This window comes from Rhinoderma darwinii, chromosome 5 (assembly GCF_050947455.1).
Source record: "Rhinoderma darwinii isolate aRhiDar2 chromosome 5, aRhiDar2.hap1, whole genome shotgun sequence".
Classification (NCBI taxonomy): domain Eukaryota; kingdom Metazoa; phylum Chordata; class Amphibia; order Anura; family Rhinodermatidae; genus Rhinoderma; species Rhinoderma darwinii.
The window spans coordinates 210,284,581-210,300,777 of NC_134691.1; the positions used below are offsets into that span (position 1 = coordinate 210,284,581).

Here is a 16,197-nt window from a genome sequence, read left to right on the forward strand (position 1 = left end):
TTGACGCTTGGAGAGAAGTGTCAGCAGGAAGTGCATGAGTCAGCTGTAATGACGGGGTAGGGAGACAGACAGGTGAGCCCTAATCTACCCGCCACTCAGTCCCTGCCTAATTGCACGACCCATCCTAGGCGACGGTGTACAACTGGGCGACGGTCCCTACGCTTAATACGTGCACGACAGACAAACAGACAAGGGTACACAGAAGCTAAGGGAAATGGGGCAGTTGCCCACGGCAACACCGTGAGCAACAAGAGTAGTGAACGAGGTACCAAACGCAGAGCAGGAGCGTAGTCAGTAAAGCCAGGTTCAAAATGAAGCAGAGGTCAATAGTATAGCTGGAGCAGCCGAGCCAGGAAACAAGATAGACTCACAGGCAAAGACAAGAAGCAAATGAAGGTATACATAGACCGAGGGCGGGAGCTAGAACCGTCTGGCCAGGCTGTGATAGGTTCTCCCACTCCTCAGCCTACCAGCCTGAGTGGTAGCAGATCGAGTCACTCTATCAGACCTAGGAGCAGATGCAGACTGATTAACCACGGGCGTCGACACAGAAGGGGATACTGGTTCCTTACAGTGACCTTATTCAAGTTTCGGTAATTGATGCACGGCCTAAGACCACCATCCTTCTTCCCTATGAAGAAGAATCCAGCACCTACCGGAGAAGTAGAGGGGCGAATGTAACCCTTGGCCAGGCTTTCCTGGATATATTCTCTCATGGCCTCACGTTCGGGACAAGAAAGATTAAATATCCTACCCTTAGGGAGCTTAGCTCCTTGTACAAAATCGATTGCGCAATCGTATTCTCTATGAGGAGGTAACACTTCGGAGGCCTTTTTAGAAAAAACATCAGCGAAGTCCTGAATAAACTCAGGTAGAATGTTCACCTCCTCAGGGAGAGAAATAAAATTAACAGAAAAACAGGATGTCATGCATTCATTACCCCATTTAATAAGATCCCCAGTACTCCAGTTAAACGTGGGATTATGCATCTGCAACCAAGGAAAGGCCTAAAACCAAATCGGACGATAATCCCTGCATCACCAGTACAGAACACTGCTCCAAATGAATAGAGCCAACAATAAGTTCAAAAACAGGGGTATGCTGTGTAAAATAACCATTAGCAAGTGGGGTGGAGTCGATACCCACTACAGGGACAGGTTTAGGCAAATCAATCAATGGCATAGCTAGAGACATAGCAAATTCCACAGACATAATATTAGCAGAAGACCCTGAATCTAAGAAGGCACTGACGGTGGCAGACCTACCCTCAAAAGAGACCTGAAAGGGAAGCAAGATCTTATTAGGTTTCATATTTACGGGAAATACCTGTGCGCCCAAGCGACCTCCCCGATGAGGTGCGGAAGCTTTCCGGCTGGAGTATTCTTACGCCTAGGACAGTCGTTCACTTGATGCTTGTCATCCCCACAGTAGAAGCAGAGACCATTCTTCCTGCGGAGCTCTCTACGTTGTTGGGGAGACACGGAGGCCCCGAGTTGCATTGGTTCATCCGAGTTTTCCGTGGAAGAACGAAGTAACGGAACCTCTGGAGCCATCATGGGGGAGCCAGAGGAGAAGGAAAAAAAACGTTCAAGTCGTTGTTCACTGAGACGTCGGTCGAGATGTACCGCTAAGGCCATAACCAGATCTAGAGTGTCAGAAGAGGGATAGCTAACTAACAGGTCTTTCAGGGCGTTCGACAGACCCAATCTAAACTGGCACCTCAAGGCAGGGTCATTCCAGCGAGAAGCTACACACCACTTCCTAAAGTCAGAACAGTACTCTTCAACGGGTCTCTTACCCTGACGTAAGGTCACCAGCTGACTCTCGGCAAAGGCAGTCTTGTCAGTCTCGTCATAGATGAGCCCGAGAGCGGAAAAAAAAGATCAACAGAGGAAAGTTCAGGGGTTTCAGGAGCAAAGGAGAAAGCCCATTCTTGGGGGGCCGTCCAGGAGCCTGGAGACAATAATACCCACTCGCTGGCTCTCAGAACCTGAGGAGTGGGGCCTTAGACGGAAATAGAGTCTACAATTCTCCCGAAAGGAGAAAAAAGTCTTCCGGTCCCCTGAGAACCGGTCAGGCAACTTGAGATGGGGTTCAAGAGGTGAGGTGGAGGGCACTAGCTGGTTAGCATCACGCTGGTCGCACCTCTGAGCCAGGGCTTGGACCTGTAGGGAGAGACCCTGCATTTGCTGAGCCAGGGTCTCAAGGGGGTCCATGGTAGTAGGAACCAGGGTAGAAAAGGTATAAGGCCTGTGATTATGTAATGACGGGGTAGGGAGACAGACAGGTGATCCCTAATCTACCCACCACTCAGTCCCTGCCTACTTGCACGAACCGTCCTAGGCGACGGCGTACAACTGGGCGACGGTCCCTATGCTTAATACGTGCACGACAGACAAACAGACAAGGGTACACAGAAGCTAAGGGAAATGGGGCAGTTGCCCACGGCAACACCGTGAGCAACAAGAGTAGTGAACGAGCCGAGTCAAACCAGGAGTGTACGAGGTACCAAACGCAGAGCAGGAACGTAGTCAGTAAAGCCAGGGTCAAAATGAAGCAGAGGTCAATAGTAATAGATGGAGCCGCAGAGCCAGGAAACAAGATAGAATCACAGGCAAAGACAAGAAGCAAATGAAGGTATACATAGACCGAGGGCGGGAGCTAGAACCGTCTGGCCAGGCTGTGATAGCTTTTCCCACTCCTCAGCCTACCAGCCTGAGTGGTAGCAGATCGAGTCACTCTATCAGACCTAGGAGCAGATGCAGACTGATTAACCATGGGCGTCGACACAGAAGCTGTGTCTGGCAGATCGTTTACATCAGCCCTGGGAGGACATGAGTAACTAGCACCTACTTAGAGCAATGGTTCTCAACCTGCGGCACACCTACCCAAGGGAGTTTGCGACCACAGCCTCTTAGGTATACCCAGACCAATGAAAAAAAAAAAATCTAAGATTCAATACTTTATTGCTGGTTGTGCACTGAGGTGTGAACCGGCGGTTTTACAGAGTAAGCACATCAGCTCTTAAAACCCTCCCAGCTTAGGAAGCCCATTCTCTTCTCTTGCTGTGCTTTTCCTGCCTCTTCTTTGAGTGTCCCACAGCTTATGGGTCTGATCTAGGGACTGTAATTTTAAGTGGGTCTGATGTGGGCTCTGATATGAATGAAGTCTGTCATTTTAGTACAATTACAAGATACCATAATATAATCATGTAAATCATGTGGATGCTATTTACAATCCAATGTAAATATAATGGTACAATACTAACATGCTCTGCAAAATGGAAGTCTAGAATTAACCCCTTCCTGCTGCAGCTAGTTTTGACCTTTCTGACAGAACCTCATTTTTCAAAACCTGATGTGTCACTTTATATGGCTATAACTTCGTAGTGCTTTTACTTATCCAAGTGATTCTCAGATTATTTTCTCATTACACATTATACTTTATGTTAGTGGTAACATTTGGTAGATATATTCAGCGTTTATTTGTGAAAAACACCAACATTTAGAGAAAATTTGGAAAAAAGATGTATTTTTGTAAATGTACCTGGTTGTAAGACCGATAGAAATACCACACAAAACAGTTACTAATTAACATTTCTTATATGTCTACTTTATGTTTGCATCATTTTTTGAACGTCCTTTTATTTTTCTAGGACGTTACAAGGCTTATAACTTTAGCAGCAATTTATTAAATTTTCAAGCAAATGTCCAAGACCAGTTCAATTCTTAGGTGACTTTAAGGGGTCTATATGTCAGAAACCCCTATAAATCAACACATTTTGAAAACTGCACCCCTCAAAGTATTCAAAACAGCATTTTTAAAGTTTCTTAACCCTTTAGGCGTTCTACAAGAATGAAAGCAATGTGAAGGTGAAATTTCAAAATTTCATTTATTTTGCAGATATTCAATTTCAATCCTTTTTTTCCTGTAATAAAGGAAGTGTTTACAGAGCAACGCAACTTAATATTTATTACCCCGATTCTAACGTTTTTAGAAATATACCATATGTGGCCCTAGTATGCTACTTGACTGCACACAGGCCTCAGAAGCTAAGGAGCACCTAGTGGATTTGGGGGCCTTCTTGTTATTAGAATAATTTTTAGGCACCATGTCAGGTTTGAAGAGGTCCTATGGTACCAAAACATAGGAAACACCCCAAAAATACACCAATTTGGAAACTACACCCTCAATGATTTAATCTAGGGGTGCAGTGAGTATTATAACCCTACAGCTTTTTTACAGATTTTATTAGAATTGGGCCATGAAAATGAAAAATATATTTTTTTCCAGTAAGATGTAGTTTAGCTTCAAATGTTTCATTTTCACAAGGAAAAAAGGAGAAAAAGCACATAGACATTTGTAAAGCAATGTCTCCTGAGTACCATAATCCCCCATATGTGGTTATAAACGGCTGTTTGGACATATGAGAGGGCTCAGAAGGGAAGGCGTTCCATTTGACTTTTGAAGTGTAGATTTTGCTGGAATGGTTTCGGACTCCTTGTCACATTTGCTAAACCCCTGATGTACCAAAACAAAAGTGACCCCATTTTAGAAACTACACCCCTTAAGGCATTTCTCAAGCGGTATAGTGAGCATATAGACCCCACAGGTGTTTTTCAGAAATTAATACGCAGCGGATGATGCAAAGTGAAAATTGATTTTTTTCCACTGATATGCCATTACAGTGCACATTATGTTGTGCCCAGTTTGTGTCACAGGAGAATCTTATTACATAAATTATTAAGCGGATTATCCCGGGTATGGCAATGCCATACATGTGGACATTAACTGCTGTTTCGGCACACTGTAGGGCTTATAAGGTAGGGAGCGCCATTTGGCTTTAGGAGCCCAGATTTTGTTTGGTAGTAGTTTTATTTGGAGTTTTACTGGTTTTTCATTTTAAGCTGTGCGGAGTACACCAGCGCATAATAAGGTGGTATATAATGGGGTAAATAATAGAACTATCCATAGATGTGTTGTACGCTGTGAAGCAATACTTTAAAAACAGGCCAGTGTCGCTTTGATAATTGTGTCCTTTCTTATCCCCCTTTTAAAACACAATCTGTACTTTTTGGGACTTTTCCTCCTTTGTAGTTTGCTGGGAAAGTGTTGTCCTGGTACAATATGGGTGCCCTCATTACCAGCAGATGTGCTATGGCCCTCCTTGGTTGCCAAATACTAGGGTCTTGGCGACCACCTCTTGAAACTGAAGGAATGTTGCTCTCTGGCCTGCACATCAGGAGGAATTTTTCATCCCCGCCTCACTAGAGCCATAACTTTTAATTATTTTTCCATCCATGGGGCTGTATAGGGGCTTTCCCTGGTACTATTTTTGGGGGAATTAAACTTTTTGATCACTTTTTATTTAAGTTTTTGGGAGGCAGGGTGACCAAAAAATAGCGATTCTGGCATCGTTTTATTTTATTTTTTGGGTGTTCACCATGCATTATCAATGACATATTAACTTTATTCAGCTGGTCAGTACGATTACAGTGATACCAAATTTATATAGCTTTTTTATGTTTTACTACAAGAAGGAGTGTTTCCCTCTGGCCTGCACATCATGATTTTTTTCCTTCACACCTTACTAAAGCCATAACTTTATTTTTCCGGTTGATGGAACTGTGGGAGGGTTTGTTTTTTTGGCACACATGCAACTTTATTACTTTATTTCATTTTCTGGAAGAGGAAATCACCAAGAAACAGCAATTCTGGAATTTATTTTTTTTGGGGTTTTTTCAGCATTCAAAGTGTGACATAAGTTACATGTTAACTTTATTCTGTGGGTCGATACGGTTATGGCGATACCAAATGTATATAGTTTTTTTTTTATGTGTTGCAGCTTTTGTACGTTTAAATCACTTTTTTTTTTTTCAATTATTTGTTTTCTGTGTCGCCCATAACAGTTTTATTTTTGCATCAACAAAAGCTGTTTTTTTCAAGATGAGTTGTAATTTTTTTTGGTACTGTTTTGGGGTACATGTGAATTTTTTATCACTTTTTAATCCATTTTTGGGAGGAGATAAGACCAAGCAATTGTGGCATGTGTTTTTTCATTTTTTTTCCTTACAGTGTCCACAATGTGGGATAAATTGTGTAGTTATATAGGTCGGGTCGTTGTGAACGCGGCTTTACCAATTATGTATAGTTGTTTTTTTTCCCAAGAATAAAAAAGACTTATTATGGGATCAAACACAATTTTTGTTTTTTCAACTTGAAACTCTATTTTTTTTATTCTTATTCAACATTTTCTAGACTTTTTTTTGAACATTTTTTTTTTTGTCCCATTAGGGAACTTGAAGGCCTACATCACTGATCGCTAAAATAATACATTGCTCTACCTACGTAGTGTAATGTATTAGTGCTGTCAGTTTGAAACTGTCAGCAAGCCTATTAGGAGCCGCTGGAGGTGGGTCCTAATAGGCTTCCATACTTGGCAGACTAGAAGGTTATTGTTAGGTAACTATCTACACCCCCGTGATCACGTTGCAGATGTACTAGTCAGCTACAAACCCCATAGATGCCGTGGTTGCTAGTGACCTAGCTCCGGTCATTACCATTACAGCAAGGTGTCAGCTGTATTATACAGCTGACACACGGCTGTGATGGCGCGGGCTCAACTTCTGAGCATCAATGCGACATAATGGTACTGCGTTTTGCGGGAACCACTTTCCAACTGCGCCTAATATATACGCCGCATGCCTTAATACTGATTGTACGCCATCCCAAAAAACGTCCTCAAGACAAGGTCTACAAACCCTGCCTTAGGGAACAAGCAGTGTCTTTTATAGCGTACAGCGCACTGTATTAAATTTGCAGCTTTCGGTTTTGAACCACATGTTGGTATAATAAAGGGAATGGTAACACCCAGTTATTCATCCTAGAAGTTTATGAATAAATTGATAACAAAAGAACACCACTATGGAATGTTCTAAGGCTCAGTTCACACGTGTGCTTGCCATGCTGTTGTTCTGCTATGTCAGAGGAGCAGAGCAAAGGAATAACCAGAAGTGCCGATTCCGTTGCATGCTGTCCTATTTTTTAGGTTGGATCTGTAATGGGGGACCCTAATGGAGTCTCCAACGCAGATGTGAATAGGGCCTAAGAAAAGATGCTCTAGAATTGTGTTACTATTGTAAATACAAGTGTTTACTAAAACAGACAATGTCAGGAGAGCTGTCAAGGAAAACAGCCACTACTCCATCTACCAGCAAAATAAGGTTCAGTGTTTTTTTTTAGTTATCATCTCCGGTACATGACAGACCATTATAATTTTCACATTTTACAAAAAAAAGTAACATCGATAACTGCACTGGAGGTGAACAAAGGATTTGAAATCTAGCAAACAAAACAACGTACTAGTGGAATAATGGAACACTAGTCATATGAAGCAGTCAAATGTGTGGTAATGAAAATGGAACTGTAAATCACAATAAATGTATCCTGCATCAAGCACATAAAAATTGCTTATATATTTCTAGATGTCTAAGAACAAAACTTACATCATCAAAATCGGCAATGATTTCATTTAGAAGTCTTAGACACTCCAGGCCTTCTTTATTTACATCTGATTCTGTATAAAATTCTTTAAAGTCCGGAATGGATGCAAACATGACACATACACAATCATATGACTGATGATATAAATCCTGAAAAAAAAAAATGACAAGTAAATAATTTAGATGTTTGAGAATGAATACAAAGATCTAGCACATGAGCAACTTATTCAGACATTATTCTTTACACACTGTGTGTCAGTATTATTAGGGCATTGCATAGCACTAATTTTTGTTGTATGTATATTCTATCCAGGGCCTTTCGAGTGACATTATAAGCTGTCCAATCATGTGTATCTCCTGCAATATAATGATGTATGTACTGAAACCCTTAAGGAATTAAAGACTTATGCCTCATGCACACGACCGGAGTGGTGTGCATGGCCGTGATTTTCGGCACGGACGGCCGCAGTGTGTCACCCGCGGGCCGCCCGCAAATTGCGGGCCGTGCACATGGCCGCGTGCATTCATTTCTATAAGCCTGGACTGTAATAAGACATGTCCTATCTTTTTGCAGTCCAGGCTCCTGGGCAATGCAGGGACTGTGGAAACCACGGGCGTGTGCATGGGCCCATAGAAATGAATGGGACCGCAATTCACCTGCAGATTTGGGGCCTAAGGACTGCTTAATTTTGAAATTGAGGGCCTGCACATTTATCAAGAATAATTTACATGTAGCCTCATCCTTAAGATATTAGCAACATTAAAATACACATTCACACTTTACTGTGGAGCAAAAAAATCCACCTCATTTTCACCCTGCCCAAACCTCCAGTCGATACCGGACGTTTAACCCCTTTAGATGCTACCATTGACAGCGACATTTAAGTTGGTTTAAAGAGGGAGGGGGCTCCCTCTGTACCCCATCTGCCCCCCCACGGTGGAGGCCTACCAATGGCCTTCTAGTTTGCTATGTACGGAAGCCTATTACGTCGGCTTAATAGACTGCCTGTCAGTGTAAAACTAACAGTTATATTACACTGCAATATATAAGTAGGGCAATGTGTTATACCTGCGATCAGAAGATTAGGCCTTCAAGTCCACTAGTGGGACTTAGACTGGGTTTACACCTGCACTTGCAATTCCGTTATTCTGCTCTGTCACAGGAGCAAAACAAGGGAATAACCGGAAGTGGCGATTATGTTGCACCACGCACACCCCCTGCGGTTGATGGAACCCATTGACTTTAATGGGCTCCGTCGGGCTACCATTGGGGCGTCTTCATATAGCTCAGTTAACGGAAAAATAAAAATTTGTAACTCTCGAAAAAGCTAGGCCCCACAAGAGGACCCCGTAGATGCAGCAGAGATAGCTCAAACATTTCTGCCCCAAAACGTCATCATTTCTGCTGGCAGCAAGGCCATCCGTATTGTACCAGGAGAATAGTTTCCTGGAGAAGTTCCCCAAACGGTAAACAAGGGAAGGACCCAAAAGGTGCAGAATATGTTCTAAAAGGGGATACCATTTTGTCAGCGCGTCACCAGCCCCGAAAAACTTGGTCTGTGCATAAAGGATTGCTCAAAAGAGTACCACACATCCATGGATTAATAATTTCATTATTTATCTTCCCCATTATTATATTATCTGATTATGCCCTGATGTATGCCAACACCAAACAAAACTACAACCAAGTAAAAATCTGCGCTCCAAAAGTCAAAAGGTGGTCTTTCCGAGCCTGGCATTGTGAACAAAAACCAGTCTATGACCACATATTGGGTATTACCTTACTTGGGAGAACACTCTTAACAATTCATGAGCCACAAGCTGGGCACAAAATATTTGTCACTAAAATGGCATATGTGTAAAATTTTCACTCTGCAGCATCAATTGAGCACTGATTTCTCAAACACCTATGGGGTCAAAATACACACTACATGACTAGATGAATGCCTTGGAGGGGTGTAGTTTTAAAATGGGGTCACTTCTTTGGGGTTACCTTTTATTATTTCACCTCAGAGGCTTTGCAATTGTGGGTAATGCTGTGTAAAGCATCAAATTAGGTCTCAAATGTGCATGGTGCATTTTCACTACTGTTTTTAAAATCAGAAAACAATGCATAATAATTAGAGAGCAGTCTTTTTATGGTGGCACAATATGTATTAGACACTGAATGGCATATATATATATGCAAAAACTCTGAGATTCAGGAGGAAAAGGTGAGACAGGCTATTTGGCCTCTAATGGGAAAACACTGGGTCCATATGGATTCTCAGCGGAATATTACAAAATGTTAGGTCCCCAAATTATACCACTTCTAACGAATCTATATAACGATGCCTTCATACATAATAAGCCCATTGACCGCTTCAGAGAATCTCGCACAGTGCTTATACCGAGGCCAGATAAAGCCCATCCTTACCCCAATCTAATCGCCCGATATCGCTACTAAATCAGGGTTCTAAACTTTTGGCTTGAATATTGGTGGACAGACTCCAATGTTTTCTCCCCACCTTCTTCTCTAAGGCCCAAACTGTGTTCACAAAGAGTAGGACCAGTATAAAAAAAATATTAGAACGGCAGTGGCTGCAACAGTTTTGGCACCGGATATGACACAACCGGTCACCATGCTCATGAGCTTTGATGAAGAGAAGGTTTTTGACAGAGTGGCGTGGCCTTTTTGGATGCGGTCCTTTAAAAATTGCAATTTGACCCGGTTTTCCCTCAATTTGTACAGCTTCTGCGTTTTGATGTGACGACGTGTGTTGGTCAATGGGCTAACTTCTCCCCTTATAGATATATTTAGAGGCACTAAACAGGGCTGCCTCCTTTCCCCTTTGCTTTTTCATCTCTCCATCGATCTCCTGTTAAGTCACCTGTTACAAACTCAGATTTTTAGATAAATCAAATCACATAATTTAGACTTGAAGGTAGCCGCATTCGCGGATGATATTCTTCTAGCAGTGTCAGATCCTAAACAGGTGTTGGCCCCACTCCTTTGAGACCTGGATAGGCTGGGGTGACTGTCCTGCTATGTGTTGAACATGGACAAGACGAAATCTCTATTACTAATGGGACCTTCAATACCCCTATGGTCCTCGGCTTTCCCGCTTCGGTGGAAATCTTCAGCACTAACATATTTGGGGGTATAAGTCTCCAAACACCCAGCTAAATTATATAGGCTTAACATGCAGGGGGGCACTCGTGCAGGGGGGCACGACGGCAGAAGTCATCGCTGTCTAAGTGTCATACTGTCAAAGTGTCCTGGCAGTTATACATGGCACAGATCTAACATCCATCTCTCTTCTCTTCATACAGGTATATAATCCATTTCACTCCTGCATGAACCTCATCCCTGCTGTAGCTGCATTTCAAAAAGCTGAAACTTTTATTTTATGGTATATAATCCATTTCACTCCTGCATGAACCTCATCCCTGCTGTAGCTGCATTTCAAAAAGCTGAAACTTTTATTTTATGGTATATAATCCATTTCATTCCTGCATGAACCTCATCCCTGCTGTAGCTGCATTTCAAAAAGCTGAAACTTTTATTTTATGGTATATAATCCATTTCATTCCTGCATGAACCTCATCCCTGCTGTAGCTGCATTTCAAAAAGCTGAAACTTTTATTTTATGGTATATAATCCATTTCATTCCTGCATGAACCTCATCCCTGCTGTAGCTGCATTTCAAAAAGCTGAAACTTTTATTTTATGGTATATAATCCATTTCATTCCTGCATGAACCTCATCCCTGCTGTAGCTGCATTTCAAAAAGCTGAAACTTTTATTTTATGGTACTGCTTTATGGTATGCTTTCCTGTCTTGCTATATAGTCTAATGTTATCTCAAAGTTTTGTCAAAGTGTTTGATCGTCGTTAAGTTTCATGATCATCCAGACCTGCTAGTTTGTTTGTTTATCTCTGCATAGCTTTTCACCTCATGTGTCTAGTTGATTTGATTAATAACTGAACGAGCTTAATTAGGCCTAGATCTGAGCATCTACTCCCCTATAAATTTAGATGTAGCATATGGGGAAGGCACTCGTGCAGGGGGGCACGACGGCAGAAGTCATCTCTGTCTAAGTGTCATACTGTCAAAGTGTCCTGGCAGTTATACATGGCAGTTGCACAGGGTCAGTGACAGGTAAGCTGCATTACCAAACCAGACAAACTAGCCCATGCACTCAATATTAGATTTCTAACTATCTGTAAACAAACATGTTTGCCACCGCTCTCATCATTATAGCTGCTCTTGGTTTGCAATCCTATCGCCGATTTAAGACTTGCCCAAAAACAGTCCGCATCAGTCCTTCTCTCCTGGCCTCACCCATGTACAGCTCCCATTCACTATTCACTTTCCTCAGTCAACTTAACCCATCTCATCCCACTGCCCAACATAAAAAACACTCTCATAAATCACAGAACCATCTGCTGTCTCTCTCCATTCTCCTGCTATTAGCTGCAGGGGACATCTCTCCCAACCCTGGGCCTCCCTTTTCTTCTGCCAAGCTCAACCACTTACCTGCCACACATAGAAACCCTGCAAATCTTCTTGCCATTCCTTGTATGTCTTCTCCTGTCTCTTTTAACTGTGCTCTCTGGAACTCTCGGTCCGTGTGCAACAAACTCACCTTTATTCATGACTTATTCCTTTCTAACTCTCTCAACCTTCTGGCTCTTACAGAAACATGGCTACACCTGTCTGACACTGCTTCCCCTGCTGCTCTATCTTATGGTGGTCTCCAGTTCTCTCATGCCCCCAGACCTGAGAACAGGCAGGGTGGAGGAGTAGGTATACTTCTTTCCCCACACTGCACTTTCGAGTAGGTATACTTCTTTCCCCACACTGCACTTTCCAGGTCATTCCCCCGGTCCCCTCACTCACATTTCCCTCTTTTGAAGTCCACACCCTCAGACTCTTTCACCCTTTTCCCCTCCGAGTGGCAGTTGTCTACCGCCCACCGGGCTCACCCCGCCAATTCCTGGACCATTTTTCTGCCTGGCTTCCACAATTTCTATCCTCTGAAACACCCACTCTCATCATGGGTGACTTCAACATCCCCATTGATAACCCAATCTCCTCATCTGCCTCCCAGTTTCTATCTTTAACCTCGTCCCTCGGTCTGTCACAACTTACTAACTCTCCTACACATGAAGACGGGCATTCACTTGACCTGGTCTTCTTCCGGCTGTGCTCAGTTTCTGACTTTATTAACTCTCCTCTCCCACTTTCTGACCACAATCTTCTCTGCTTTACTATCAAATATTCTCTGCCTCCTCAGGTCATCCCTACGTATCAGACATACAAAAATCTACATGCCATTAACACTGTGAAACTCATAGACAGTCTACAGTCCTCATTGTCCCCTATCTCTTCCCTCTCCTGTCCCAATCTGGCTGCCAAACTTTATAATAACACTCTCAAAAATGCATTGGATGAAGCAGCCCCCACTACACTCCGAACCACCCGACAAAGACGACGACAACCCTGGCACACGCCTCAATCCCGCTTTCTTCAGCGGTGCTTGAGATGTGCCGAACGACTGTAGAGAAAATCGCATTTGGATGCAGATTTCCTCCATTACAAATTTATGCTCAAAACTTACAACTCTGCCCTTCACCGCGCCAAACAAGTCTACTTCACTTCTCTCATCTCCACACTATCTAATAATCCAAAACGCCTCTTTGATACTTTGCACTCCCTCCTTAGTCCTAAAGTGCAGACACCAATCACAGATCTCAGTGCTGAAGACCTGGCCAATTATTTTAAAGTTAAAATGGACAACATCCGACATGATATTATCTCCCAGTCCCCTAGTAACATCGATCCCCTTCCCCCCCGCACTCCCTCTTCTTCACTCTCAGCATTTGACCCAATAACTGAAGAAGAAGTCTCGAGGCTCCTCTCTTCTTCTTGTCCTACTACCTGCCCTAGTGATCCTGTCCCCTCACACCTCCTCCAGTCCCTCTCCCCAGCTGTCACTAGTCACCTCACTAAAATATTTAACCTCTCTCTTTCCTCTGGTATCTTTCCCTCCGCTTTTAAACATGCCATTATAAACCCATTATTGAAAAAACCAACACTTGACCCATCCAGCGCTGCCAACTACCGACCAGTCTCTAATCTGCCCTTCATCTCCAAACTCCTGGAACGCTTGGTCTACTCTCGCCTTATCCGCTATCTCTCTGCTAACTCCATTCTTGACCCCTTACAATCTGGTTTCCGCACTCTACACTCCACAGAAACTGCCCTTACTAAAGTCTCAAATAATCTCTTGGTGGCTAAATCGGACGGTAAATCCTCTCTCCTGATTCTTTTGGATCTCTCTGCAGCCTTTGACACTGTAGACCACAAACTCCTACTTAACATGCTCCACTCTATTGGCCTCAAGGACGCGGCTCTCTCTTGGTTTTCCTCCTATCTCTCTGACCGCTCATTCAGTGTGTCATTTGCTGGTTCCACTTCTTCTTCTCTTCCCCTTGATATCGGTGTTCCTCAGGGATCAGTCCTAGGTCCACTCCTCTTTTCTCTCTACACAGCTCCTATTGGACAAACCATCAGCAGATTTGGCTTCCAGTACCATCTCTACGCTGATGACACCCAATTATATACCTCTTCCCGTGACATCACCCCTGCTCTAATACAGAACACCAGTGATTGTCTGTCCGCTGTCTCTAACATCATGTCCTCTCTCTATCTGAAACTGAATCTTTCTAAAACTGAGCTCCTTGTGTTCCAACCATCTACTAACCTCCCTAAACCTGATGTCTCCATCTCTGTGTGTGGCACTATCATAACTCCTAAGCAGCACGCCCGCTGTCTCGGGGTTATTTTTGACTCAGATCTTTCCTTTACTCCTCACATACAATCACTTTCACGCTCCTGTCATTTTCACCTAAAAAACATCTCCAGAATCCGCTCTTTTCTTACGGAGGAAACTGCCAAAACTCTCATTGTTGCTCTGATTCACTCTCGTCTTGACTACTGTAACTCATTACTAGTCGGTCTTCCCCTCACTAAACTCTCCCCTCTCCAATCTATCCTCAATGCAGCAGCCAGGCTCATCTTTATGACCAACCGCTACACCAACACCTCTAATCTGTGCCAGTCACTGCACTGGTTGCCCATCCCCTTCCGAATAAAATTCAAACTTATTACTCTCACCCACAAAGCTCTCCACAGTGCTGCACCTCCTTACATCTCCTCCCTCATCTCTGTCTACCACCCTACTCGGGCTCTACGTTCTGCCAACGGCCTTAGATTAAAATCCTCCATAATCCAAACCTCCCACTACCGTCTCCAGGATTTCTCTCGTGCTGCACCCGTCCTCTGGAATGTGCTACCCCAGACAATCAGATTAATTCCCAATATCCACAGTTTTAAACGTGCCCTGAAAACACATCTATTTAGACAGGCCTATAACATTCCCTAATCTGACTCCTTTTCATGGCCCTCCATTTAGATTAGTCATCAGAATAAGATTCCCTCACACTCCTTCTCTTCATGTCCGTCATACACGGATACTGGCTGGTGACCGGCTCATGCAGCTTTATGTTACCACCGCATGTGTATAAAAATGGCCGGACCATTGTACAGAACAAACACTATTACACTTTGTGTCTCCCTTATGTCCTCATAGATTGTAAGCTCTTGCGAGCAGGGTCCTCACTCCCCAGGTTTGAATTGTAAATGAACTTTGTCACTATGTAATGTCTGATATTGTTTTCATGTTCCCTCTAAATTGTAAAGTGCTGCGTAATATGTTGGCGCTATATAAATAAAGATTATTATTATTATTATTATTAACATGTCCCAATATATCTCACAATTAGAGAAAAGATTTGGGGAGGGCAAATCTAATTAAGATGACTGAGTTTCCTAAACTCCTCTATCTCCTACACACGCTTCCAATTTACCTTACACCAGTGGATGAAAAACAGATTAACTTTCTTTATAGGACTTCTATATGGGGGGGGGGGGGCACTTTTTAGCTTACCATATTCTGCAGCAACCAAGGGCTAATAAGGGGAGATTAATTTCCCCAAGATCAAACAATATAGTTTGCCGGCATTGCTTCGCTTTGTCTCCATGGTACTTCTTGTTAAATAGCTACTCCTCTTGACTCTAGTCTCTTCCCGGGTCGTGCACTTGTAGCTCTTCTACAACTTCCTATCACTGCCTATATGAACGATTAAAAATAGAATTTTATTATAGGAAAACCATACTAAAATAGGGCTAAATAGCCAAAATTACTAATAGAGGCGTAAGCACAGTTGACCAGCACAGAAGGGGGGGCAATTGAGGGTACTGAGTGAAGGTACCGCACACTGCTGAAGCGATATTCCCCTAACTGTGTTATGGAATAAACACCTGGTCAATCCGTGCCAATAAAACGTGTCCCTACGCGTTTCCGCACCGCTAGTGATCAGGGTGCTTCATCAGGGGTCACACTGATGTAAATTCAACACATCTATATTATGGCCGGAAGACACCTATTGCGTGTCTCATAATATTCACCCGGCTCGTGTACGACACTAGTCCTCGACCAGCTGACTAGTGTCGTACACGAGCCGAGTGAATGTTATGAGACACGCAATAGGTGTCTTCCGCCCATAATAGAAATGTGTTGAATTTACATCAGTGTGACCCCTGATGAAGCACCCTGATCACTAGCGGTGCGGAAACGGGTAGGGACAC

The 16,197-nt window shown here is 43.2% G+C and overlaps 1 protein-coding gene across 1 annotated transcript in view; it reads right to left on the minus strand.

Moving 5' to 3' along the window:
- Positions 1 to 16,197, minus strand: part of ADCY2 (adenylate cyclase 2) — an 831,331-nt gene that overhangs the window by 55,402 nt on the left and 759,732 nt on the right. The window contains exon 21 of the mRNA XM_075826916.1: positions 7,506 to 7,652. Within this exon, the coding sequence (XP_075683031.1) occupies positions 7,506 to 7,652 (147 nt within the window). The remainder of the gene's footprint in view (positions 1 to 7,505; positions 7,653 to 16,197) is intronic.